This window comes from Anopheles stephensi, chromosome 2 (assembly GCF_013141755.1).
Source record: "Anopheles stephensi strain Indian chromosome 2, UCI_ANSTEP_V1.0, whole genome shotgun sequence".
In the NCBI taxonomy this organism is placed as follows: domain Eukaryota; kingdom Metazoa; phylum Arthropoda; class Insecta; order Diptera; family Culicidae; genus Anopheles; species Anopheles stephensi.
In genome coordinates, this window is record NC_050202.1 from 56,577,905 (window position 1) to 56,603,009 (window position 25,105).

General features: G+C 50.8%; 6 protein-coding genes across 6 annotated transcripts; 3 read left to right on the forward strand and 3 right to left on the reverse strand.

Annotated features, from left to right (window-relative positions):
* Window positions 1-26: 26 nt before the first annotated feature.
* On the forward strand, window positions 27-1,482 carry LOC118502960 (serine--tRNA synthetase-like protein Slimp). Its single transcript, XM_036035723.1, has one exon. It carries the CDS (start codon window positions 113-115, stop codon window positions 1,433-1,435), a length of 1,323 nt encoding a protein of 440 aa, XP_035891616.1. The 5' UTR covers window positions 27-112; the 3' UTR covers window positions 1,436-1,482.
* LOC118502947 (lysosomal-trafficking regulator) lies at window positions 1,456-14,511 on the reverse strand. Its single transcript, XM_036035697.1, has 9 exons — window positions 13,678-14,511; window positions 13,508-13,587; window positions 13,012-13,234; window positions 12,797-12,913; window positions 9,975-12,729; window positions 5,583-9,643; window positions 5,356-5,515; window positions 1,897-5,293; window positions 1,456-1,800 (listed from the first exon to the last, which is right to left on the reverse strand). The coding sequence occupies exons 1-9, from the start codon at window positions 13,774-13,776 to the stop codon at window positions 1,674-1,676; spliced, it is 11,019 nt and encodes a 3,672-aa protein (XP_035891590.1). The 5' UTR covers window positions 13,777-14,511; the 3' UTR covers window positions 1,456-1,673.
* Window positions 14,512-14,719: 208 nt separating this feature from the next.
* LOC118502968 (RNA-binding protein PNO1) lies at window positions 14,720-15,820 on the reverse strand. The gene is made up of 3 exons (XM_036035733.1): window positions 15,565-15,820; window positions 15,398-15,491; window positions 14,720-15,324 (listed from the first exon to the last, which is right to left on the reverse strand). Exons 1-3 carry the CDS (start codon window positions 15,681-15,683, stop codon window positions 14,908-14,910), a joined length of 630 nt encoding a protein of 209 aa, XP_035891626.1. The 5' UTR covers window positions 15,684-15,820; the 3' UTR covers window positions 14,720-14,907.
* A 141-nt stretch (window positions 15,821-15,961) lies between these two features.
* Window positions 15,962-18,029, forward strand: LOC118502967. The gene is made up of 2 exons (XM_036035731.1): window positions 15,962-16,157; window positions 16,300-18,029. Exon 2 carries the CDS (start codon window positions 16,387-16,389, stop codon window positions 17,428-17,430), a length of 1,044 nt encoding a protein of 347 aa, XP_035891624.1. The 5' UTR covers window positions 15,962-16,157; window positions 16,300-16,386; the 3' UTR covers window positions 17,431-18,029.
* Window positions 18,030-18,518: 489 nt separating this feature from the next.
* On the reverse strand, window positions 18,519-22,340 carry LOC118502969 (ras-related protein Rab-1A). The gene is made up of 6 exons (XM_036035734.1): window positions 21,918-22,340; window positions 20,395-20,467; window positions 20,268-20,315; window positions 20,137-20,184; window positions 19,819-20,046; window positions 18,519-19,757 (listed from the first exon to the last, which is right to left on the reverse strand). The coding sequence occupies exons 1-6, from the start codon at window positions 21,929-21,931 to the stop codon at window positions 19,563-19,565; spliced, it is 606 nt and encodes a 201-aa protein (XP_035891627.1). The 5' UTR covers window positions 21,932-22,340; the 3' UTR covers window positions 18,519-19,562.
* A 201-nt stretch (window positions 22,341-22,541) lies between these two features.
* On the forward strand, window positions 22,542-24,989 carry LOC118502953 (exocyst complex component 5). Its single transcript, XM_036035710.1, has 2 exons — window positions 22,542-22,698; window positions 22,774-24,989. Exons 1-2 carry the CDS (start codon window positions 22,666-22,668, stop codon window positions 24,883-24,885), a joined length of 2,145 nt encoding a protein of 714 aa, XP_035891603.1. The 5' UTR covers window positions 22,542-22,665; the 3' UTR covers window positions 24,886-24,989.
* The last annotated feature ends 116 nt before the right edge of the window (window positions 24,990-25,105 follow it).

The following is a 25,105-nucleotide window of genomic DNA, read 5'->3' on the forward strand; positions in this document are numbered from 1 at the left end:
AAACACGATGACCGTGTGGGCGACCACTGTTAAGCCGGGGTTGCATAAACAAAGCGTTCAGTTGCGTACCGAGTTGTAAACATTACCAGATGTTTTTGGCAAGGATTCCACAATGGTTTACGCATTTCCACACGTTACAAGCATGTTAAGGCTAAATTTATTACCAAAAACGAACGGAAGATTCTTCTCTTCCGCGCTCTACTTAACCGGTGATAAGGCTCGGGAGCAGTTCGCTGTGCTCGTTCCCTACCTCGACTTCAAGCACAAACTGGGTGATTTTGAACGATTGAAACGAAACGTGCGTCTGCGAAGGTATCAACAACAACTCGATTGCGATAATCTCATACGCCAATGGGAAATGTATCGGGAGGTGGAAAAGCGCAAGAAGGAAATAGAACAGTGCCGAATAGAGCTTCAGAAGCGGATCCAACAAACGAGCTGTAAGGAGGAACAGAAGCAGCTCAAATCCAGGGCCATCCTAGCACGCGATGACTTGAAAATGCTCAAAGAGCAAAGCTACAAAGTGGCCGACGCATTCATTGCCAACAGTTTCCTATCCATACCAAATGATCTTCACCAGCGCACGCCGGAAGACGAATGCAAATGTATATACGAGAAACCAGTACCTGCGAGGATTGATCGTGCTGCTACCAACGTTGATCGACTTCAGGAACAACTTGAACAGTTTGGCCAAACCTGCCTTTACATGACGGGAGATGCGGCCTGGATGGACCTCCGACTACCGATGCATTGTTGTGAAACGTTCCGGCAAAACAATTGCATCCTCTTCTGCAATCCCGACTTTGTACGCAGTTTTCTCGTCGAGGCCGCCATGGTAAGCAAGGAGTCGCTGTTCCTGGTACGGGAAGACGATGAACTGGAGGACAAGGTGAACCTGCTGCATCTGTGTGGCGGAGGCTCGTTACTAAGCTTTCTCGGATACTTTACCAAACTGTCCGTGTTTCCTTCTGCCCTGCCATTGCGGCTAGTTGCCAGCGGTAAGCGTTACCATTTCCAGCAAACGCAATCGAACGAAGTGCACGTGTTCGGTGCCTGCAAAACATCTCAGGAAGCGGAACAAATGTTTGACGATATGGTGCAAATCTACAAACGATTCTACGATCAGCTCCCCATCGGCTATCGGCTCGTACAGGTGGCGGCACCCAATCTTCGACCAATCGAATCGATGCGCGTAGATGTGGAAGTGTTTGATGCCCGGAACGAAAGGTACGTAAAGGTGGCCGAACTGGGATACTATACGGATTTTCTCAGCAAACGAATTGCGTTCATCTACCACGAAGGGAAGGTGCAACACTTTCCTCACGTGATCGCGGGCACTGCGATGAGCTCGGTAGAGTTGATCAAGCTGTTTCTAGGCAACGGTGTAACGCTGGCAGATTTACCGATGATAAACACATTCGCCGAGCAGAAATAAATTGTTAGTAGCCATGATGGTTCCATGCCAGTTGGATAGAAATTTAATCAAAACCGTGTTTTTGTTATCCTTGCTCTTAACTACTATTCAATTGATACGTATTGCAGATATAATATTGAAAAACTTTAACACTCAACAATGTACAAATACATACTACCCAACAAACGTTTCACGCCGTTACGTCAACGTCTTTACTTCCGATCCATTCCGTCTGCTGTTTAACACCTTCCTCCCTCACTCATACACCGTATTGATATGGTTCCTGTATGCTTGGCAAAACACCGGGAAGACCTTCAGCTGTCCACATTTGAACGGTATTGTTTGCCGTCAGCAGCAGCAGATGCTGATACTTCGAGAAAAGGGCGCTAAAAAGGTAGGAAGAAAATAGGTACCACGTTTCAATGAAAGTCATTTTAGTGCTAAAAATGTGGGGGGAGGGGCGTTTCTTTTTGTCAACCTACCACTTGACACCATTCGGTTCAACGTTAACCTCACGCAGCAGTGCAAGATTCCAGCTTGAGTAAAACCGCACTATACCACTCTCGAGTGCGACCACGATACAATTCACACCGCAGCCTTCTTTGATCGAAGAGTACGTTATCGCCTGTATTGGACTCTCCACGAACACGTGCTCCACGTACTGCGCGTTCACCGTGTACAGGCGCAACTGATCGCGTCGATTCGTGGCCATGGTAATGTTCACATAGTCCGCATTATAATTTTCCGTCACCTCGAAACTATCGTCTTCCTCCACCAACGTTGCACTGCTCCACGATTGCTGCCCCCCAGCCGACTGACCATGCTGCCGTCCGGCCGAGTTAGCCGAATGCACCAGCACAATATCGCCCAACGTTGGGCTGATGGCGATTTGGCTTATCATCGAGTGTAGCATATTGACCGGCCGGGGTATTTCGCGTACGTACGTTAAACTGTTCACGTCCCAAATGGCGGCACAGCCGTCGACGGACACGCTTACCACGATCTTGTACTCCATCGAGACGCGTATCGCACTGATCGGTGCACGATGCTTAAGCAGCTGGATCGGATACGTCCAATCCATCTGATCATCGTTATTCAGCAGTCGTTGTTCTTGCTGCTGCTGCTGCTGCTGCTGTTCGTCCGGATCCATCTCGAGCCGGCGCCGCAGATTGGCACTCTTCCGATCGATCCAGCGCCGGAACGAGCTTGATCGCGAACGTGACATCATCGTCACTGCCGGCTGCATGTTCTGGTTGAAAAAGGAAGCGCGTCTGCGGCGTGACCGTTGCTGAAACACGACTATGCGCCCGGAACGGTGGCCGAAAAAGATGCTCGTACAGTGCGGATCCGTACCGCACGCTGTGATGGGATCGTACGCGCAGCTGCTGCTACCGTAGAACAGGTCTCTCGATCGTTCCGCCGGTCCGCTACCACTCTCCTGAAGCACCCGTATCCGTAACCGATCGTCCGGCTCGCCCCAGCTGATGGTGTAATGTTTCTTCGCACCGGTGCCCTGTGTCGGGGCACAAAACACGTTCATCTTTGCCGGCAACACAAACACCTTCTGTCCGTCGAGCGTGACTAGTGAGGCCGATGGCAGAGCGGCTCGTTCGCCGCCCACCGTTCCCAACAGGTCTTTCGTTGCCCTTTCCCACACATCCACGAGCTTCGGATCGGAAAGGATGGGACTGCCGCAGTACAGCCCCCACCGCAAACCAACGACACTTTCCAACACTTTGGGCGGGTTCGCGGTGAGTGGATTCATTGCCGGCGGTGGATGAGCCGTGTCGAACAGGCGGCGTGGCATCTGCCCGTACGTTTTGACCATCGTTTCCAGCGCTAGCTTCATGACCGGATCGTCAATGTCGGCCGACGTGAAATCGCAGTACGTAGCTGGATGGAACACGTTGATGGCGTCGATCGCCGCCTGGCCCGTTTGTTTGTAGCCAAAGATCAGATCGATCCAATGGCTTAGCTGTCGGCGCACAATGTTCGCTTCCAACGCCTGCCGGTGGATCAGCACAAACAACCGTGCGGAACCGTTGCACCAGGCCGGCAGCTCGACATGATTTACCGGCTCACCAGACTGGCGTGTGCCGAAGTCGAAGCCTTCCTGATTTTCGAGGAATTCCGGGAAGGTGAAGAATTCCGGAATCAATTCCTTTACGTCCGTGGGCGAATCCTTGCTCGCCAGGTTCCACGTCGTTTGCAGCGAGTGGAACGTTCGATCCGGTATGTCGAAGCTGTCGTCTTGATACTGCAAAAACAGCGACGTAAATGGCAGGACGCGCACCAGAAAGTGCAACACCGTGCCGGAATTGGAGTAGTGCGAGCTGTAATGGTACGGTTGAATTTTACGCCGGCCCCCATTCGGATCGCCACTCTCCGCCTGGCGCAGGTGGTTGTAATTGTTGATGTAATGTTTCTCCAGCTCGCGGTGCTGCACTGCGATCGGTTTTTCCAGCACACGGAAGCTGCGCTCCGCCAGCAGATCGAGCGTCCTGGTGTCGTAGTTGGCCAGCACCCAGGGAAACACGGGATACTGCATGAGATCGTGAAACGTTCGGCCAGAGATTTGGTTCAGCAGCATCAGATACTCCCAGTTTGACAGAGCGCCCTCGCGCCACTGCTGCGTGTGTTGGTCCAGCTCCTGCCGGCCACAGCGCACCACCAGATCGTGGAAAAAGCCCTCAAACGTGTCCCGCTCGCTTGGGTCCCGGTCGAACACAATGAAAAGGGATTTGCCACACTTGAGAAATACCTCCACCGCGGACTCTTGATGCTCGTACCGCTTGGTCCATATTCTGGTGATGTCGTGCAGATCGTACACTTCCAGCTCACCCGCCTCGTACGGTTTCAGCACCAGCTCCGTGCTCGTAATGATACACTCACACTCCAGCTCGTGGCTCGGCGTGGTTTTACGCACCGTAAACGTGTACAGCACCTGATCCTCCACCGAATACTCGTGCCGGTAATCGTTCGAGAACAGATACGCCAGCAGCGGCGTCTGCTCACGTTCGATCGCCTCATCGGCGCTACCTTCCGGCAGAGCTTCCTTCATCAAGAACCGCCTGTCGATCGTCATGGGACAGCGGCGCATTCGTTTCAACGCCATATCCGGCCCGTACGTATCATCCAGCTCCCAAGAGTTTGGATAATGCCGGGCATTGTGCCACGGTGCATCCTCGTGCGTCATCCGTCCGACCAGCTGATGCCATTGATCGTAAAATCGATAATCGGTATCCTTGCGCAACTGAATAATCAGCTCCTTCCGCAGCCTGTTCTGCTTTTCCACGCTGTTCCGTGTAATTTGCATGGCCGCCACCGTACACGAGTAGATTAGCTTCTCTTGCCGCGCGATCGATTTCATGATCGTTTGCTCCTGATCGTTCATGCTAATCGCACGCAGATATTCGAAATCTTTTAACGTCTGTGTCAAGTTCCAGCTGGCACCGTGCGACAATCCGCCATCGATCGATTGATAAAAGCAGTTGACCAAGCGCAAATCTTCCAGCGGGATGTGCTTCTGATTGAGCAGCAGTATGCTCTGCACAAACACCTTCAACATTTTCACATCACAGATCGCCGACAGATGGTTGCCGCCACCCTCCAGGTACTGGCCCAGCTGCTTGATGGTGTAAATTTTCAACCGAATCGAGCGCTTTGGCAAAAGACACCAAAGGATGATGTTGCCACCGCGCGGATTGCCGTTCAGCGTACGGTTCAGCAGATGGCGGACGAGGGCCATTTCCGCGTCGGACAGATCGCCCTCCGGTTCACTGTTTGTTACGAACTGGATCGCCTTGTCGTGGAGCCGGTTGAAGCGTGTCTTTACCTCCGCTTTGGACAGGTTACATCCTGCCAGCTCGACGGTGAAAGCTGTTTAAAGTAAAAGCAATGCATTTAACGACTCGTAACGCTCACTGCTGCTGTGTACTCACATGTATTCTTGTTACCGATGATCGATTGTTTCGGGCGAAAGATGAATATCTGGAGCACATTCCGCAGCAGCGCCGCGTGAAGATCACGTACCGCGTTCGTTACACGCTCGTTCTTGTGCTTTTGGGCTACCGTTAACCCATTCAACAAATCCCAGAAAGGCTGCAAATATAAAAGCAGAACGGACCGTTCAATCGCTTGAATTGGGAGAATGGTGCAAACCACTCACATTCGCCACGTTGCTCACAATCATCAGATGCGAGAAGCTAGTCAAAAAATCGAGCAACCGTTCTCGGCTTTCCTCCTGCACGAGCTCTTCCTTTTCGTTCATTTTTACCGCCGTTTTTACCAGTGCCCACACGAGCCCGTTATCGATCATGTGCTGCCCGGCGCGGCGCCGGTGCTTCCTGCAGATGTGCTCGATCAGGCACAGCACACGCCGGAACAGCTTCGGATCGACGTGCGCCTGGATGAGGATCGCTATCAGCACGTGCAGACCGTTCACGCGCACTATGTCCACCGAATGTTCCGGTAGCGTCGGTAGCGGAGTGTGCGATTTCGTGATCCAACGCACGCAACTGCTCACCAGCTCGCCATTGACGCTGTGCGTCCCTATCTGATTCGCCAAATGGTACCAAAACACCTTCGCCTGTTCTTCGCTGTACTGCTGCAAAATGAATCCTCCGCCCGGTTGGCTAGCCGTAGCGGCACCGTTGGGACTGCTGGCGGCCGTCCGTGCACCATCGATCCGATCGTCAATCACCGCAACCAGATTGAGCAGCATGGTGCGAATGCGAATGTTGCCATTGTTCGCCAGAATGAGCATCGTTTCCAGGATACGGTTTTCGCCGCTCAAAAACTGGCACGCATCGCGATCCGGCAGAATCAGCAGAAAGTCGCACATGATGCGCAGGAAACTTTCCTGCAGAAAGTCGTTGCCGGTGGCGAAGTAGTTCTGCTCGAAAAACTTGTACCTAATCGCGCTCGCGGACGCTGCAAACGATGACGACGAGGTTGGCGCGCTTTGCGACTGCTGCTGTCCGCTGCTGGTCCGGTTCAACTCGTGTCTCGCGCATGATCTTGGCGAGCCGTTGGCAAGGCGCGGCGATCCGGTCTGCTTTTTCGTCCTGCTGCCTACTGAGGAGGTTCGTATGTTTGGTGTGCTTTTCAACCGTCTGAGCTTCCGTTTACCGCTGCCCCGTTTGTCGATGCTGTCCAGCAAACTTTTCCTACGCAGCTTACCTTCGGCGATGGCCGCGTTAAGCTTTTCGTAGCATTCTTCCGTGCCGATGCCACCGTCGGGTGAGTGTAGCGATTTGGGACTTTTCGGTGGTGCATTTGCCGTTGGACTGCGATGTTTCTCCTCGCCCGAAACCGTCCCTCCGGTCGCGTTGGTCGAAGAGGCGTCAATGATGAAGCTAGTCGTGGCAGACTCGAACGAACTATTGCCACCGGAAGCGATCGTTAGCGGAAGGATTTTGCGCAACTGTGACTGCGGCCGAAGACGGCGATCCCGTAGCTGCATCTTGGGTGTTGCAGGTCCGCTACTGCTAGCACCACTGCTGCTCGTAACCGTCCGATCGCTACGCTTCCCACCGCCACCGCCACCGAACTGGTTGGGGCTTATGTTGAAGTAAAACTTCTGCCGATCGTGCGTCACGTAGCTATCGGTGGGCTTGTGCATCAGCAGCAACAGCTCCATGATTTCGTTCAGCAGGGCCACCTTCGGCGGTGTGGGCGACAGGATCGCGATCAGCGAAACGAGCAGGTCGGCTGCTTTGCGCGAAATTTTGACCGTTTTCGCCGGAATCACAAAGTTTACGCGACAGAAATCGATCAACGCCGACACGAGGGAAGCGTCCTGCAGGCGCTGGCAGTTGTACATCATGCCGGGATGCTTGTCGCGGGTCGCCGCCGCCAGGGTGGAAAGCAGCAGGTCAAGCACCTCCTCCGATTGGTCGATCCAGATTTGAAAGTTTTCCAACAGGAACGTTATCATGCCGGGGTAGCGAATGCGGGCAGCGGACGTTGCTAGCACACGGTACTGGTCACCGCGCTTTACCACGATCGGTTGATCGAACGCCAGCTCCAGCAGGGTCGTTAGCAGTGCGATATCTTTGTGACACTTTTTGCTCTTCAGCACGACCCCGATCAGCTCGAGATAGTTGCACTGGACAAATTCGTTGAAGAAATCCTGATTACAGTGCGCCACGCGTAGCAGCAGCTTGAGAGCTGCCACGTGCAGCGTGGCGGCGTCCGTAATCTCTACTACGCGGGCGAAGAACACGAGCATAACGGAAACACCACCCGCGACCAGTAACGATCGTTGCAGCGATTCGATTTCCATCGCTCGAAGTTTACCGGCGCACGACATTACGCCAATGGATTGGTGGCGACTGACAAACGAATCCATTTTGTTCGCGGTCAGATATCCCACGTGTGTCCTTTCCAGCAATTGCAGCGAACTGACCATGCGCAGATCGTTGATCGAAAGCTTGGACAAATTCAGTGTGCCATAGTTCGGAATCATGTAGCCGGTAGCGAAGGCCACGAAGTTGGTCACGTTCGGTCCGATAGCGTAAAGGTTTGCCAGCACCGCCTCGTCCGTAATGCATCTGCTGAACACATGCACACCGGCCAGTCCGTACCCTGCGCCACATTCGTTCGATTCAGCAGCTCGATGGCCCACGCTGAGAACGGTTAAGTCCGTGTCGATGTGTATCTTGCACGGGTTCGGCAGTGAAAGCTGCGCCAGCTGCTGCACCCCATCGTACGTAACGGTGAGCTGCACCAACTCGTCTTGCTGCTGCACGGCGAACGTTAGCATAGACCAACACCCTTCCGGCACGCACCAATCCTGCCCGATCGTGCACTGTCGCAGATTCGCATCCATCGGTGCAGCAGTGTCGACACGTTTGGGCAAACCAGCGCTCCGCTCGCTCGAATCCTTTCGTCCCTGTCCGACGGGAAGCTGCTTGAAGCAGTACACACACTGGGCCCGCGGTGTATCCAGCATAAACGTGTGCGATACTGCATCCGTGTGCCCACGCAGCAAATGTTTGTACATCCACAGGTGTTGCATCTCTTTGGCACAGTTGTCACAGCACTCCGTTCTGCCGATCGCCTTGCTGAGGTACTGGCCCGTGTTGCTCGGCGTTATGAAAACGTCCGGTTTGCTGTAGCGTACCACCAGCTGACGCTGGGCGTTGATGTAGATCGATAACATTTGCTTTTCGCTACCGACAGACAGTAGATGCGTAAAGTCGGTTTGTTGGCGGTCGGCCAACTGCACGACGCGTACCCAGGCCGACACAGTGAACCCGTTGCCGTGCCAGGGATAAAAGTTTGCACAGTTCATCGGCACGATCGTGGCAGCATCGGTCAACCCGGTGCGGACGTTGAAAAACATATGGTGCTCCCGCAGGAAGGTGATTTTCTTCGCCAGCAGTACGTCGCACGACGAGGAAAAGGTACGATCCGCGTGCAGCACGGGAAACTGCACACACTGGTAGCATTCCACATCGGACCCGGCCTCGAACAGGTTCGTTAGCTTCGTCAGAATCAACTGCACGGGAGGATCGTTACGGCCCAACAGTTGCAAAAACTTTATCAACACTTCCGGCACGTCCAGATCGACGATCAGTTCGACGATGGCTGCCTGCAGCTCCTTCAGCCGTGCGTCACTCGTTTGCAGGACCGTCGCAAAGCCACGAATCAGATAAAGCGAACCTCCGAGATAGTTGCGAATGATGTTCAGCTTCACCACCGTTTGGGCCAGTACCGGGCACCAATGTTCCGGACGTTCGACACACCGGTTCGACAGTTCCACCAGTATTTCGCTCACAATCGTACAGATTTGTTCGTTTGCCAGCCGAGCCACCGGACACTGTTTGCCGGCCCCAACGGCGATGGAGTCCTTTCGCGCGATCAGCTCCGTCGGGGTGTATGGATCGATTTCTACGTCTCCCTCGTACCCATCGTCACGGGCGGTTGTATACGATTCATCCGTCGAGCTCAGGTCATCCGTCTCATCGTCGTGGTACAATGGCACACAGTTGAGCGGTTCAGCCTCCGCCTCGTGGAGCTGAAGTTTCGATAAATGGGTTCGCTCGCGTTCGCAATCACTTTTGTACGTCGTTTGGGATGGCTCTATGCGCATTTCTGCCACCTTGAGGAGCGCGTGCAGCACGTTGATAACATTGTTCGCTGTGCTGGGGCAGTCCCAGTTCCTGATGGCACAGTTTAATAGAAATCTTTTCAGCTCGATCAAAGCAAGCTGCATCGTGTTTGCTGGAAAGGGAGCGAGGAAAAGGTATAAATCAGCGCTGAATCTATTACACCAATGTTCGAAACAATCTTTACATTCTACACTGGCCTCTGGTGAACCGAATGGTGGTATGCGAGTGTTTCAATCGAACCAAAGACTAGCGAACACCAGCCCTGGTAAGAGTGTGTGTGCGTGCATCAGTTGTAAGGTTTCAACACCCTGGTGCATGAGCTCAGCGAGCACACGGTAGGAGCCAATCGAGAAACAACCAGATCGAATTGCATTCGGTACACCCTGTTAGCCTACCCACCTACCAGCACTACCAACCCTTACCAAACCTAAATCCACACTCACCTAGCTCCGGTTTTAAGCTCTCCTCAGCAACGTCGTCCGGCAAACCGTTCATAACCAGCTGCATCGAAGCCATGATAGTTTCGAGCAGGTTTGTTAACTTTTTCTTTATCACCAGATTGCCCGGATCGATTAACAGCTTTCTTGCATCCTCCGGAAGACCCATCAAGCGCCGCTCGGCGAGTGCCATCGCGTCTTGCTGTTCGGTACCACCACCGAGAATATCCTCCATCAAGTTGCTGAGCATCTGCCGTATGTTGAACAACTCCGAGAGGGACCATTTCTTTTCCAGCATGTTGCCAGCTTTGCTACTACTCCCGGTCGGTTGACCATAGGGGAACATAAATTCCCGTTGCCATTCGTCGTTAATTGTTGCGAGCTGCAGCTCACGCAGAAAGGAGAAATCATCCTCCTCGGCACTGCCCATACCATCCAGCCCGATGGCACTGTAGTACAGGCTGACACTGGATAGCGAACCATCGATTAGCTGATCGTTGAAGTGAAAGATGTTAAGTACGCTTTTGCGTTCCGGTTCGAAACAAGGCAGCGGTTCGCTGTGGTTCGTCAGCAATGCGGAAGGTGTTGCGGGGAAGAGTAGACCGCTCGGTTCCTGGGAAGAGTTCGTCACACTTCGGAACAGACACACGCTAGCTAGGTTGTAGGCAAGGTCAAGAAAGTGGGTTACTCCTTTTACGCCGTCGTACCGTCGAAAGAATTGCCTTCGGAAACGTTCACTCTCCTTCAGCAACTGGCGGACCGTTTTCCAATGCTCCTGATGTAGTTGAAGCATCGTTTCCAGTACCATCCCACCTTGTTTTCCCACCGGTACCGATGATTTTCCTACAGGTTTTAGCGGTACATCCACCTTACTGTGCGATATCGTTGTGAAAATGTGTCCTATAAGCGCGATCTTTTCATCTAAATGATTTAGAAGCATTTCTACCAACTTCTGCACAAACTGCTCCGGCAGGAAACGATCCCGAATCCCGATAGTCATGATCAGCTGCATGCTGTGTGTGAACTCCGTTCGCCCATTTAGAGCACGCAACAGTGCAAGATTTTCTTCTCGATAAAACAAGCTCATCTCACGCTGTTCCTGCTTCGTAACCACCCGACAGACGATTAACAGACATCCATTTACGATCTCCTTCCAACCGTCGTGTTCGGCGGATGCTGACCCAGCGTGAGCATCGTGTCCTTCCGGCTCCGGTCTTTCGACTAAATGTCGCAATTCGCTGTGCAGTTGTTTCAGCACCAACTCTTGCAGTAGAAACGCTCGCAACCTGTACGGGATCACGCGAACAATGTCCAGCAGGTACCGTAGAAACGTAGGCATGCGGGAACGGTTCTCCGCCCGTCTAAACTCTCCGAACACCTCGCGGTGTGTGCGTGTGAACTGCTCGTAGAAAGTGTTGGCCGCATGATCCGATTCGCACGTTTCGCACTGCGATCGGTTGAAGATTGCGTGGACGATGGCACGGCTGGCGAAGTTGAGCCGCAGCTTCGGTATCAATTCATCGTTCGATAGCTTCATCAGCACCTGCAGCGTGTGCACGTTCGTGTTGCAGCAGCACAGTTGATACACCTTGAAGAAATTCACCATCAACCGTTGGTCGGAGTGTTTCACTAGCGGGAACAGATTAAGCAGCAGGTTTTCGAGGGCACACACGTATCCGTTGCGTGCGTCCTGCCGGGAATGGTGCAGCCGGAAGCGACTTTTCCGTGTCTTTCTACAGCTACCCCGAGTTGGGGCAAGGGCAAAGATGAAGTTGTGTAGCATTGTGATCAGAATTTCAATCAGACCCGAGGAGCACGCTTGTATCGTTTGCATCCACGGCACTACGATCCCGTTGCTGCTGGTGATTGCTCCGCTTCTTGCCCCTAGCTGTAGGAAGCTGTACGTATGCTTCACTACGTCAAGATTGCTTTCGAGCAGTTTGAAGATCGTTAGAAACAGCTGCTCACTGACAAGATTGTCGCACAGGTGCAGAAACGATTGGTTAACGGCGGAAACGATCGTGTAGATGAGATTGTAGGTAAACTCGCACGACAGCGCATCGAACGGACGTTCGTGCAGTTCTTCCTTGAGCAGCACGATCATATCGGTAGCTACGGAGCGCAGGTTAAGATCGTTCGATTCGAGCGTCTGGAGAAAAAACATATTGTTCAGGCACAGCATCACAAGCCCGAGCAGCTTGTGGCGTATAACGAGACGGTTTTCCAAGCTTTCTTCCAACCGGTCGTGGCGTTTCAGCTGTTCGAGCGCCACACGCAGACAGGACACGGTGACAGAGTTTTCATCGATGGTAAGCACATTTTCGTGCACGATCAGGCTTTCGAGCAAATTCAGCACGGTCAGCGTGAATTGATCTTGGGACAGTGTTTTCGTATCGCTGATCGCTGCCGTGCTGCGCTGCAGGTGTTGTGCCGCCCTTGCATAGCCTACCGTGGCAGCAAACGTGTTTGGACCGCTTAGCTGTCGCACGAAGGACGTCGGTATACCACCCGCACCGTCTAGGGGATGTTGATTTGAGCGTAACAGCGCGACAGATATTGATCGGTTTCTGGTGTTTCGCCTAAAGCTGTCCCGCTGCCACTCACCGTTGATGGTGCGCATTTTTAGCACATTTCTCAGAAACTCTCCGTACCCCGGTTGCAGCTCGAGCGATGCGCTGGAAGCATTTGGTTCCGTGTTCCACTTCGTGGTTGGTAGTATACGTACCAGTACGGCCGCTATCTCACGACTGTTTGCAATGTCCTGTGCGAGTGAATGTTTCGAAATTAAATCGAACTCTTATCGAAACAAGATCGTTTTTTATACCCACTTCGGCACCAATTTTGGATAGCGTGCTCAGCAACAGCCCTCCGATGCCATTGAGAAAGAAATCCTTCAACCACTGGCAGCGGCGCTCGCTGCTATCCGCGGGTAGGAGTAATTCAGCCTGAGAAGATAATGTAGAAAATGGAGATAAGGTAACCAACTAACAACCAACTAACCCGATCTAGGGCCGGCAACTCGAAACGCCGCACAACTACCTACCTGTTCCTCGATCGAGTTGCTATCTAGCTTGGAGTTGCATTCGCTTTCGGGGGCCACATTGTCGATGGGTGACGGACCAGCGGTGGAGGAAGGATCGCTCGATTCCACAACTGTCGCGGACGTTGAATCCGCCGGAGCGGACCGTTTTACGGTGGGATCACAGATTTCGTATATCAACAGAAGAAGCTGCCTTGATAAGGCGGATGAAATGTTCTCGTACCGGCTGCGGTGACGATCGGCGAAACGCATCGGATCAAGCAATCAGCATCGCAAGTGATAACGCGAGCAAGAAAGAAATAGGGGAAGGTTTCAGATTAAGCGTGCGGGTTTCATCCCACGATTGAATCATCCGGTCGTCATCGACCCAGCCGACTTATCGGCAAGCGGAAAGCATTAACCAACTCCAGCCAAACTGGAATGACGGCTTCCGGAAAGTGATAAGCAAAACCGGCTCTCGACCACATTTCCCAACCCGTGCCGTGACACCGCTACTTACTTCAAACGATCAAGCTGCAAACGATCCTCATCGCTAAGCTGGTTGAATCCTTCGAGGAACTGCTCTATCTCGGCTTTTCGCTACGAACATCACAATATAAGTCCAATGAGCAATGGGGTGGTGTGAGGGAACAGCGTAAAAGCCGCGTGCTGCTGCGATCTGTGATTTACCTGGTAAATGTCCACCGACGAGTGGGTATCGTAAATGTGTGCCCACTGCTCGCACAACTGACCGACGATGACTGGGTCGGATGACGATTCTAGCGCCATGATCGTGGCCGGGGGCGACGCAGTTTGTTTACCATACGGGTGGGTTATATTGCACCAGCTGGGCTTACTGGCGCGTACTGTTTGCGCGTAGCGAAGGCTTTCACACGACACTACACAAGGTCAATATTTACGGAAAGCTACACAGCTACTTTCTTGCAAACGATCCTCCTTCATCGGAGTTGCCCTTTGATGCAGATGTTGCAGATCGTCAAATCCGCACGTAGGAGCGAATGCTTCGAGACGGACACAATGGCAATATCCTGACAATAATAAGACGCACTACACACACTGAACGACCCGCAGCGTAACAACAATCACAGTACACAGCGATACACTTTTTCGACAGTAACAATACCAGTCCAAAGGTCAGCTGGCCAGAACAAACACTGCACGGGGGAAGGAAAAACCAAACACTCGAGTCTCAACCCACTCCGAACAGCGGTGAACCTGCTCGCGGCGTAAACCTGCTCATCGTTCTGGGTCCACTGCTGCGATTGTAATCGGATGACTGCGCTGGTCCCCGTTCCGTGGGCGCTTTTGTTGTTTCGTTTTCACAGACCCCTCAAACAAAAGATACGACGCGCACACTACCATGCTATTGCGTAGGATTTTGGCTGTCGTCACAGCGCGCAAATGTGTGTCGAATGCGGCCAGGGCAGAGCGAACGAACGAGCGTGCGTGTGTGTCAGGTGCGCAGAGTGGGTGGCGGGGAGGTGCACTTTGTTTTGATTTCGTTTCGCCACACACTTGATTCACTTGACCGGACAGCTTGCACCACTACCAGCGAATGAGAGAAGTTTAACGCTGGTAGTTGAATTCTCGTAACTTACTCGGGCGGTGGGATAGCTTTTCGTTGTCGGAAAACACTTTTTCATCAAATCGTAGATTTTCGTGGTTTTCCATTATTTTAGACTAACGGCTACGGCTTACTCATCGGTAATGGTTTATGAAAATGCTGTTTATTAATTTCTCTCTCTCTCTTTTCCCGCTTGTTCGCCGTTTTTCTTGCTGTAGCGAAAACCCTATATTACACGAGAGAATCACGCACGCACGCCTCCAGTCACATCCGTATGGTTTGAAAATAATCAATTTCCTTAAATAACTAAGGCTACACAACATCAACCGGATCATCTACATTCGTTGCGAGTTTTGGCTGGCAGCTACCGAGCGTAAGTTGCCGTACACCTTGCTGGCCGGCGAGCCGAGAATCAGATGGCTGAGGGCACGTTTGGCATGCTGGATGTACTTGTAGCTGCCCATGATGTGAATCTTCGAGTTTTGCAGTACGATGCGCGTTTTGGTCGTGTTTTCGATCGTGAACTTTGTCCGTCCACCCTTGCCCGCAAGTCGGCCGATCGCACGGCTCAGGTGATCGCCCTTGAGCGCTTTCACGTCCGTTACGTCGAAGCTTTCGATGAACAGATCGTCAAGGCGGATCAGTGCTAGGGCGTCTTCAACCTCGAAACCGAGTGCGAAGGCTCGCACAAAGTCAGCCGCTTTCTGGAGGTACGTTGGGTCGGTAGTTGCGGAAGATGCCTTAATTTCCACCTGCAAGCAACAATGGGAAGTTGGGTATGGCGCACAATTTGTTGGATTTGGATTTGTTGGGTTGAGCACGTACCTGACTGAGCTTCACGTTGTACCGTATCATAAGCGACAATTGCTCTACAACTGGGGTAAAGATTTTCATCCACTGCTCTTTTAGGGCAGTCTTGCTGTACAGGGAAAATCCAATCGTTTGTTAGGGCATTCTTTCTGCGATGATTCCAAAGCGAGTAGTCAGCTTACCGTGTACGTGGAATAAACACCTTCCTCATTTCACCTGATTTCCTAGGTGTTTTCGGCTTACGAGGCTCCTGGAATGCTGCCTCCTGCGGTGTAGCGTTAACAGCGACATCGACGTCCATGGTTGTGTTGCTTTTATCCGCTTTAAAACCTAAAATTCCCTACCAAAACGAACCGGGGCCACAACTCGGTCGGGCTAATGTTTTGCGATGCGGAAAAATGTAAGCACATGCGGTTTCGTAGCTGTCACTTGTTTGACAGCTCGTTTTGACAGTTCAGCGGAGAAGAAACGAAACAAAAAAAAACGCGACACCACCCCCTAAAAGCTCGCCCATTCCACCCTTCGGAGCCAGAGATGGACCTGTTTGGCGATTGTACAAGTTCAACCTGATAAATAGGAAACGCTAAAGAAGGGGGCCGCAAACGCATCGCAGAAGGTGGTGAAGGAGGGCAAAGTTGTTAAACAAGAAAGTTGGAAAAAACAAGTGCGCGTCGTCGCGAGTGTGGTGCACAGTGCATTTTGTACCGTTGCGTCTTCCAAACGCTGGACACACAGGAAGGGGGCCTGGAACGCAAAGCAAAGCAACAAAAAAAAGGTTCGCAAAACCAGCGCTAAAGATTTGGGGAACTTTGTCCAATTCCTGTCAATACATGTAACCCGAGGGAAGGGCTTTTATTGGTTACATTACAGTGGATTTATGTTGTTTTTTTTCTCCCCCGTTTCTTTGCTGCTGCTCCAGAATTCGAAGTCGTAAAAGCCATCCGCTGCTAACCAATCGACGACACCTTTACCGTACCAGTGGATGCAGTACGGTGCAGCAAATAATGGAGCTGGATAACATTTTCCTAAACAAGCTGCCGATCGTAGCGGCCACGGGCAGCGAGGGTGGAACGTGGAACCATTACGCCTTCATCGAGAGCACCTGGGGCGAGCGGAAGATTCTGCTGAAGATAATCGTGTTCAGCCCGCTGTACAATACGCCCCTAAGCTTCCTGTCCGAGATAGACCACGAGGTGCTGCAGCAGACGGCCATACGGCTGGAGCGTCCGTGGAACGACTTTCTGCACGAAACGAAGCTGGCCCTCTGCACGGAGGGTGGCGCGAACGGGTTCAGTTACGCGGTCGAGGAGAACAATTTCGTGTGGCGCAAGATCGTGGGACCAGCGCTAACCGTGGCGTACGGGTCGGTGATACTGCTCCGCTCCCAGTGTCTGCTGTCGGACGTGCTGTCCAACTCGATCGGCACCCAGAACCGGTTGCGGAACGATGTGCAGCTGAAAAACAAGGTGCTGCACGAGCTAAGGGAAGAGCACGAGGAGCTGCTCGAGCTGCAGCGCCAGCAGGAGGAGGACAGTCGGCTGTACGAGATAGAACTGATAACCAAGTGTATCAGCATACTGAACGAGAAGAAGGAGGTAATCAACCATTTGAAGAAAAAGCTCGCCGAGGATGAGGATGAAGCGGACGGCGCTGAGCAGGACGATGAGGAGGAACAGGAGCACCGGGACGACCCGACCGTAGGTCAATTCGACCGGCGGCTACCCAGGGAGGAGGAGGAGGATGCCACACGGCCGTCGCCCGGTCTGGTCGGGACTGCGAGCGATTCCGAACCATTCTTGGTCGACAGTGACCCACAGGATGCGGACGAGCATGGAACGCTCCCGAAGCGGACAAAGTATCAGCTGACGCAGCGCACTGCAACAACCACCTCGTCATCGTCGGCAAGCAGCATGACGTCGACGGTCACCCGGAAACCGACGCTGCAGCACGAGCAAGCCGATGCCGGAGCTCATCGGGATCGGGAGCAGGATGGCCAGCTGCAGGATCTCTACAATAAGGATACGCAGGAGCTGCTGCAACAGATGTAGGAACGCGTTGGAGCATGGAAAGGGAACTGAGGCATTTTTAAGTAACCGAAACTAGGACGAATTTTGTGGCTACGTCACTTTTACCTTCCCCGGCTTGATTAGATTGTGCGGCGGAAGCGAGCATATTTGTGTGTAGTTTGTGTCACCATTTATTCCCTGCAAAACCTTTAAAACCCCAATTTTATGTGTCGTAAGCGTAAGTAACAATGCGCGCGCGTGTGTGTGTCATAGTGCAATGGAATGTTTAGCGCGTAAAAAGCAATATGTGCCAATAGTGGGATGGGAGGTAGTAGGTTTATACTTTATATGTTCGTTCGGAGATATCATGCTTACGATTCCCTCCCCCTCCCGTTTCCCAATGCTTTCAACGACCCAACGGCCGGATTTAGCCGCTAAGAGATATGTTTAGTAACTACTGTTTTATTCCCGCCCGTGGAAGCGCAAATTCAACTTCAACTTAGAGTGTAGCTATTTATTATTTTATATTGCCATGTTGTGTTAGGAGCATCGTCATACAAACACACACCCACACATCACCCATCATGTTTTTTTTTTTGATAATAAAAAAGAAGATAATCATCACACGCGGTTAACTGGAATGTTGGTGTTCAATTTTTGTTTTTGGGTTCGAAAGACGCAAGCCGAAAGTCCCTTTCACTAGTTTAAGAAATTGCAACTGGAAAAGGATCAATAGCAAAGTGAGGAAAGTCTACCAAACGACGAGCAAATCTTCACATTTTCACTTCTTTATTACAAATGGTCTATATCCTACTGCTACTACTGGAGAGTTGATTAAGTTAAAAAAAAAGTGCTAAATACTTCGTTTCGTGTGAATAGTTTTAAGCGAGGGAAGCGCAGCTCTTACTTCTGCTGTGATTTTGTAACAAAAATATCAAACGCCATGCCATAACCGTCCATCCTCCCCCCCCTACAATGTGCAGTGCTGTGTTCGATGTGGGGTTGTGTATTATTCGAGCAGAGAAGAAAATCTACTTACTACTAAATGGAGCCGACTTGCGTATGCGTTGCTTCACGCCGGCCGTCGTGTATCGTTCTTTCCAATTACCAAGTGTGTCGGAACCAGCGCGCTCGAAACATCTTCCAATTTCCACTATTTATTATGTCTCTTTTAGTTTGCTTGTTTGTTGTTTCATGTGTGTTCCTCGTGTTCGTGTATGGTGTGTTGTTTGTGGGGTTTTTGCTATATGCACCTCTCTCTCTCTCTCTCTCTCTCTGTCTCTCCTTCTCTCGCCCTCGATGAACCAGGCTACAGTCGAATCGCTTGAATGCGTGGATCATGGTTACAGAGCTCGTTCAAACGAAAACCCTTTCTGTCCACCACAAACAGGACTTGTCCGAAAACAAGGGGAAAGAAAAACTAATCATTATCATCATGCAGAATGCAGCACACAAGCATCATCATCATCATTAAACCGTTAAACCGTTCGCTTTCTCTAGCCTTTCTTCGATCTTATGATATTAATATTTCTACCTTCCTTTACCAGACTGCACCTTCCCGCCTGCTGCTTTACAGGAGAAGACCTCATTACTACACGCCCTCCAAGTTTGCTTCCCCCTACCCCCCCCAAAAAAACGAAAACCAATATTTGTATTGTTATAACTCATATAAAGATATAATTATAATAGAAGTAATCTATTCAGCAAAATGTGAAGGGGTTTGTGTTTTGTGTGGGGGGATGTGTAAGTGTAAGATACTGCAGACACGTGAAGGAGGATCGTAACGGAAAAATACAGTTTACGATACGCTTTAGAGACAAAACCAACACCCACAAAAACCCTCATCCGTGTTCCTTCCAGTCGTCCCGTCCTGTTCCCGTTTTCCCAGGGAAGCACACGTCAGGGTAGTTGGGTGGGTGGTGGTGTGTGTGTGTGGGGGGGGGGGGGTTGGAAATAGGTGACTTTTTACTTCAGCAGTTTATCGATTCCTTTCCTCCTTTTTTGCCTGTTTCATTAATTCATGTTGCTGTTGCTGTTGCTGCTGCTAGTGCCGCGGCTGGCACGTAGCTAAAACGAACGGGGTGGAAGGAAGGAGCGTGGTGGTCGTGGTCGATCGATTTGAGAGGATGATAATCATAATAATAAAGCTGCTGCCCCTGAAACCCATCTGGTGTTCAGCAACAGCCCGACTTTGCCTCCACGTTGCGGCCCTTGTCGATCTTCACAGCACTTGGCGGATCGGCGGCACTGGACGGGGGTCCTACGCGATTCTTGATTTCGGCCGCCATGGTCATGAATGCCTGCTCTACGTTGGTGGCATTTTTCGCTGATGTCTCAAGGAACGGAATGCCCAATTGATTTGCCAATTCCTGCCAAAATCGTGGAGGTTGTTTTATATCAATGGGCGCAAAAGTGACCGTATGTTCTTACCATTGCCGTGGTTGTATCGACACGTTTCTTCGTCTGCAGATCACACTTGTTGCCCACTAGGAGTTTGTTTACGTTGTCGCAAGCGTAACGTTCGATTTCCTCCAACCATTGCTTCACGTTCTCGAACGAATCGTGATCGGTACAGTCGTACACCACGATGATACCGTGTGCACCGCGATAGTAGGACGACGTTATCGTGCGGAAGCGTTCCTGGCCGGCAGTATCCCACTGGGAGGAGGGTTTACGAGTGAAAAGGAAGTTTAGAAAGATGCCCCACAATACGGTTGCCAAAACATTATGCCACGCCACTCAACTTACAATTTGCAATTTGATAGTTTTTCCATCCAGATCTATGGTTCGAATTTTCTACAAAAATGAAACAAGGACAATTAGTTATTTTATTCGCTCGGGGAACACCGTCACCGAGGAGAATCGTAGCGCATACTTACAAAATCTACACCAATTGTGCTGATGTAACTTTCCGTATATGTATCGTCCTGATTAGAGAGAGAGAGAGAGGAACCATTAGAACATTAGAACGTGCTTACTGTAGAGTGATTTCGTGGTTGCACTTACGGCGAATCTTAGCAGCAGGCATGACTTTCCAACTCCGGAATCACCGATCAGCAGCAGCTTAAACAAATAGTCGCTAATGGGTGGACGCAAAAATGGGAAGAATGAAAAAATGGAAGTAAAATAAGTCAAGCGCCCCTAACATTGATAGTGAAACCGACTTAAACGCCCCTCCGTTTAACGGACTTTGATGAAATGTGCGGTGTTAAGTCATGTTAACCGCGTGCCAGCAACAGCAACAGGCACAATAAACGATGAGCAATTGCAAGAAAAGTTGATGAAACAAGCACTATTTGCTGCGATGGAGCTGGCCAATAATACAAGGCTAGCAGCGGGCGTCAGTGACGATTGATGAAATCAATCACATCTCCCCTGCGGCATTTAATTTATTGCGACGTGACACGATTTGAGATTTGTACCAGTTTAAAGTTCACTTCCAATCCAGTGAGTGGTTTTTGAGATGATCAGTTTTTAAACAAAGCTTTGTTGAACAATTATCCAACAACTGACACATTCTACCGACGGTGACTCATTGTCGGAGAAGGGGAAGTTGAGGCATGTGAAGGCATTTGTAACGAGAGCAAAGGAACAAGAGCGATGCCATTGTACAGAAAAAAATGGCAATCCGATTGCTTCGATTCCGCTTGAAAGAAACAACATATTTTCAAGATCGCCTAGTAACGACGAACATGGGCGTTGTTAGATGTGTGTTCTAGGTTCCCGTTTCTTTTCCAACAACATGATGACCGTTCTCAGTCTCCATTTCCAGGGGTGGGTTGAACAGTGCCGAGAACGCCAGCCAAAGGGGATGGCGTGTGTGCGTATGTATGTATGCGCGAGCGTGTTGTTTACTCCGTCAGCAGTCCATCTCTTTCACGCGTACACGTTTCACTCCACCCCAAAAGTTGGCCCTTTTTTGGAGTACCGAAAACAAACAAATAACGTTCATTCGATCCACACAGATACAATAATTGCACAGCTCTGCGAAGGTTCCGCGGTGCGATTAGGATAAACTCATGCCCCGTCAGTTTCTAGCACACACACTGGGCGCATATTATCACAGTGAATTAAAATCGATGAGCGATTCGTGCGCTCTCTTTCTCGCCCATGCTCATCTGCGGGTGCGGGTGCCGCGCCGATGGCATTACGATGACGGCGAAAGCTCGTCGTCGTCATCGACGAAGGTCGGAAGAGTCGGGTGTGGCGGAGAGGCGAAGAGGTGTAGTTTAGAAAATGCCCACAGCGGAATATCTTCTTCGTCATCATCGTCACCGTTTGCGCTTATCGGAGAGCCGACGGAAAGAAAAGCTCGCCACCAAACGCAACGTTCTATGCGGCCGAGATGTACCAGCAGAAAATAGTTCTTTGTTTCCTGCGACTCCTGCTCAGCCAGTCAGGGCTGTCCCCAATAGCAGTGCGATTGACGCAGTAGCGACTCGATGCATTTGCAGCGAGAGGAGGCGAAGAACACCTCATTACACTACTCCCCCTAAACCTCATGATGGACCTATTTGGTGGACACTTACTATTCGGGACTCATGGTCGGATGGTGGAAAATCTGTTTCCTTCACTTTAGCTCCTCGGTATGAACGGCACACGGGCACGACGACAGGTTGGGACGTTTTGCAGTACCGACCGATTTTTTTCTCCTCTCTTTGCTTTCTTTCCAGCACACCAAATTAACACGGATCGCGGAAGTGTCGCTGACGAATCGGATTCACGCAGCGACCGCTGTACTTGGCGATTAAAGCGGGGGAGGCAATGTGCAGTAAAGTATCACAATTCGGAATTCACTTTTACGTCCGCAGTTTTCTCGCAGAAAGGGACAGAGACGACGGAAACTGCAGCAGATTTTAGATTGCTATATGAAAATGTACAACACTTCCAAGTTTTCTGGTTTCTTTCTTCCCTTGCGCGACACTGACACATCATCTTCATCGAAAACGTCACTTGTGGCGGCCAAGATGCAGGCAGGCAAGGTGGGTCGTTTCGCTGGTGAAGGGCTTTTGCAGTGTGTTGTCGAGAAATACATTATTTTAGGGACAGAAACAACAAAATTGTGGGGTTTCCTATTTTTTCAACTATTAATGATAATTTTAAAACCAACGCAGGGGTATTTTACGCTCACAATCAATCCATAAAAACCTTGACTCCCAGAACGTGACAGGTGGCAGCTGGAATTGTCAACAAACGAGAGTCGATCCGCGATTACAAATAGATTGGGGGGCGTTCAAGTGCATAAGTTTTCCATAAAATTTACACGAAACTCCCAACATGCTATCACAATATGTAGAAGAATTGGAGCAGGTAAAGCACTGCAGCTGTTATCAACTGTCCCGTTGGTGAATTACCCTCCTTTGTATGACACACATCCATTTCCAGGACCCGTTCGAGGTGGAAGAGTTCATCGAACGATTGTGCTGGCGGACGAACAACGAAATCGGCTCGGACCAGTTCGATCCTGACTTGCTGTACGAAACCTTCGTCGAGACCATCAAGGACATGAAGATTCTGCAGGAACGCCAGCAGCGAAAATGCGACAAACTGGAGGAAGCCTTGAAAGAGGAGCAGGCAATCTTCGTGAAGGCGATCGATAAGTTCGTTGCCAAACATCAGGTATCGGTGGACTACTTTCATCAGCTGGACGAAAAGATCAACTCGGTGGCGGGAAAAGTGATCCACCTTGGCGAACAGCTGCAAAATGTAAATATGCCTCGGAGCCGTGCAGTCGAAGCCCAGCTGTTGCTAAACCACATGACGGAGTTCCTAACGCCGGGCCCGATCGTGAACGATATCTACAGCGACAAGAGCAAGCTGTACGAGGCGGCCGATATTATACAGAAATTGTTCCAAATATCGCAAGACCTGCCGGCCCAGCGGTTTGCGAACGCGAAGAAAAAGATCGAATCCAAGTACGACGATGTGGAGATGCAGCTGATCGAGGAATTTGCCACGGCCCAGAAGATGGAAAACATCGAGCGGATGAAGGAGCTGTCGGACATTTTATCGCAGTTCAAAGGCTACACGCAGGTGATCGACGTGTACATCGAGCAGAGCCAGGCGACGACGTACGGTGGGCGGGATGTGTTCGAAGGTATAGTGCCGTTGTGCCACAAGCACTACAAAATCATACAGCAAGTATTCAACGCGCCGGATAAGGTGATTAGCAAGTTTATTCTCAACATCTATCAGCTGAAAATCAACCAGTTCGTGCAGACCAAGCTGGACGATCGGAAGGATGAGAACAAGTACTTGAAAACGCTCTCGGAGCTGTACTCGCGCACGATGAAGCTGAGCGCAGAGTTGCAAGAATTTTTCAAAGGCTCGGAAGATGATTTGTTGCAAAAGCTGACGGCCAACATCTTCGACCGTCATCTGGCCACATACATCGAGGTGGAAAGCCGCACGCTGGACGGAAAGTGTCAGGTGGAGTTGAAAAAGTTTTACGAAAACAAAAACCACCAAAAGAAACAGATTGAACGCTTTCAGGAGCTGAGGCGAGACATGCAGGCGCTGATCGGCAGCCGGGCCAATATAAATATCGCACAGATCGAAGATTACGGTGGCGAAACGTTCCTGTCGGAGGAGCTTGCGATCAATCTGCTGCAACAGTCTTCGCACGCGTTCGAGCGTTGCTGTTTGCTGTCGAAGGAAAGCGATTTGCCGCGAAACATTCTCAAACTGACGGACACACTGTTGCGCTATCTGCTGCACGAGCATTGTGATTATGCGCTCGATCTGGGGCTGCAGGCAATTCCGATCGCCGAGTGCAAGAGTGTGCCGCAGATATACTTTTTCGATGTTGCACAAAAGTGCAATGCGATTGTGCATCTGCTAGAGAAGACGTACAACGCAAGTGTCATCCCGAACGTGATCGGTACACCGCAGTACACGGATTGTATACAGAAGAAGCGCTCCTACCTGGAGACGGTAGAGAATAAGATTGAAACGGGCCTGGAGCGTACACTGAATGCGATCTTTGGTTGGGTCAAAACATACCTTGCAAGCGAACAGAAGAAAGCGGACTTTAAGCCAGACACCGATGTGGATACGGTGGCTTCGAATGCTTGCCTGGCGGTGGTACAGTACCTAAACCCACTGATCGGAATGATCCAGAAGACGATCGATGGTGAAAATTTAGCTGCCGTGCTGACGGAGTTTGGCATTCGGTACCATCGGGTAGTTTTTGAACATTTGCAGCAATTCCAGTACAATACGGCTGGTGCGATGTGTGCCATTTGCGATGTGAACGAATACAGGAAGAGTGCCCGGGTGCTGCAGAGTCCGCTGGTGACGCAGCTGTTCGATGTACTGCACGCACTGTGCAATTTGCTGTTGGTAAAGCACGAGAATTTGCAGGAAGTCTGTGGAGGGGAAACGTTGAACTATCTGGACAAGTCGGTGGTGATGAACTTCATTCAGTTGCGTAGCGATTACAAAACGATTAAAATATCCAACTCGTTGAAGGGAATATCGGATCAGCGGATGGTGTAAGGATCGCCCAATGCTACCAGGACGTGTGGGGCAGTTTGAAATAATTAATCAACAAGATACTATTATTTACCATTGAACATAAGAATATGATTACTTGAAAGTAATTTCAAACTCTTATTATTCCTTTCCGAAATTCCCATCAAGCTTCTTTGTAGAAGCTAGAATAATACGCTTCAAAATGAGAATGTTGAATTATTCCCCCTTTCCATTCGGGCCGCGT

Coding starts and splice junctions, on each gene's coding strand:
- LOC118502960 (XM_036035723.1), top strand. CDS start 113: ATGGTTTACGCATTTCCACACGTTACAAGCATGTTAAGGCTAAATTTA.
- LOC118502947 (XM_036035697.1), bottom strand. CDS start 13,776: ATGGCGCTAGAATCGTCATCCGACCCAGTCATCGTCGGTCAGTTGTGC. Junction 13,235..13,507: donor TTGCAGCTTGATCGTTTGAA/GTAAGTAGCGGT, acceptor TCGTCACCGCAG/CCGGTACGAGAACATTTCAT. Junction 5,516..5,582: donor TTGTGAGCAACGTGGCGAAT/GTGAGTGGTTTG, acceptor TTATATTTGCAG/CCTTTCTGGGATTTGTTGAA.
- LOC118502968 (XM_036035733.1), bottom strand. CDS start 15,683: ATGGACGTCGATGTCGCTGTTAACGCTACACCGCAGGAGGCAGCATTC. Junction 15,492..15,564: donor GTGTTTATTCCACGTACACG/GTAAGCTGACTA, acceptor TTCCCTGTACAG/CAAGACTGCCCTAAAAGAGC. Junction 15,325..15,397: donor ACAACGTGAAGCTCAGTCAG/GTACGTGCTCAA, acceptor TGTTGCTTGCAG/GTGGAAATTAAGGCATCTTC.
- LOC118502967 (XM_036035731.1), top strand. CDS start 16,387: ATGGAGCTGGATAACATTTTCCTAAACAAGCTGCCGATCGTAGCGGCC.
- LOC118502969 (XM_036035734.1), bottom strand. Junction 20,316..20,394: donor GCCTGCTGCTAAGATTCGCC/GTAAGTGCAACC, acceptor CTCTCTAATCAG/GACGATACATATACGGAAAG. Junction 20,185..20,267: donor GCACAATTGGTGTAGATTTT/GTAAGTATGCGC, acceptor TCATTTTTGTAG/AAAATTCGAACCATAGATCT.
- LOC118502953 (XM_036035710.1), top strand. CDS start 22,666: ATGCTATCACAATATGTAGAAGAATTGGAGCAG. Junction 22,699..22,773: donor ATGTAGAAGAATTGGAGCAG/GTAAAGCACTGC, acceptor ATCCATTTCCAG/GACCCGTTCGAGGTGGAAGA.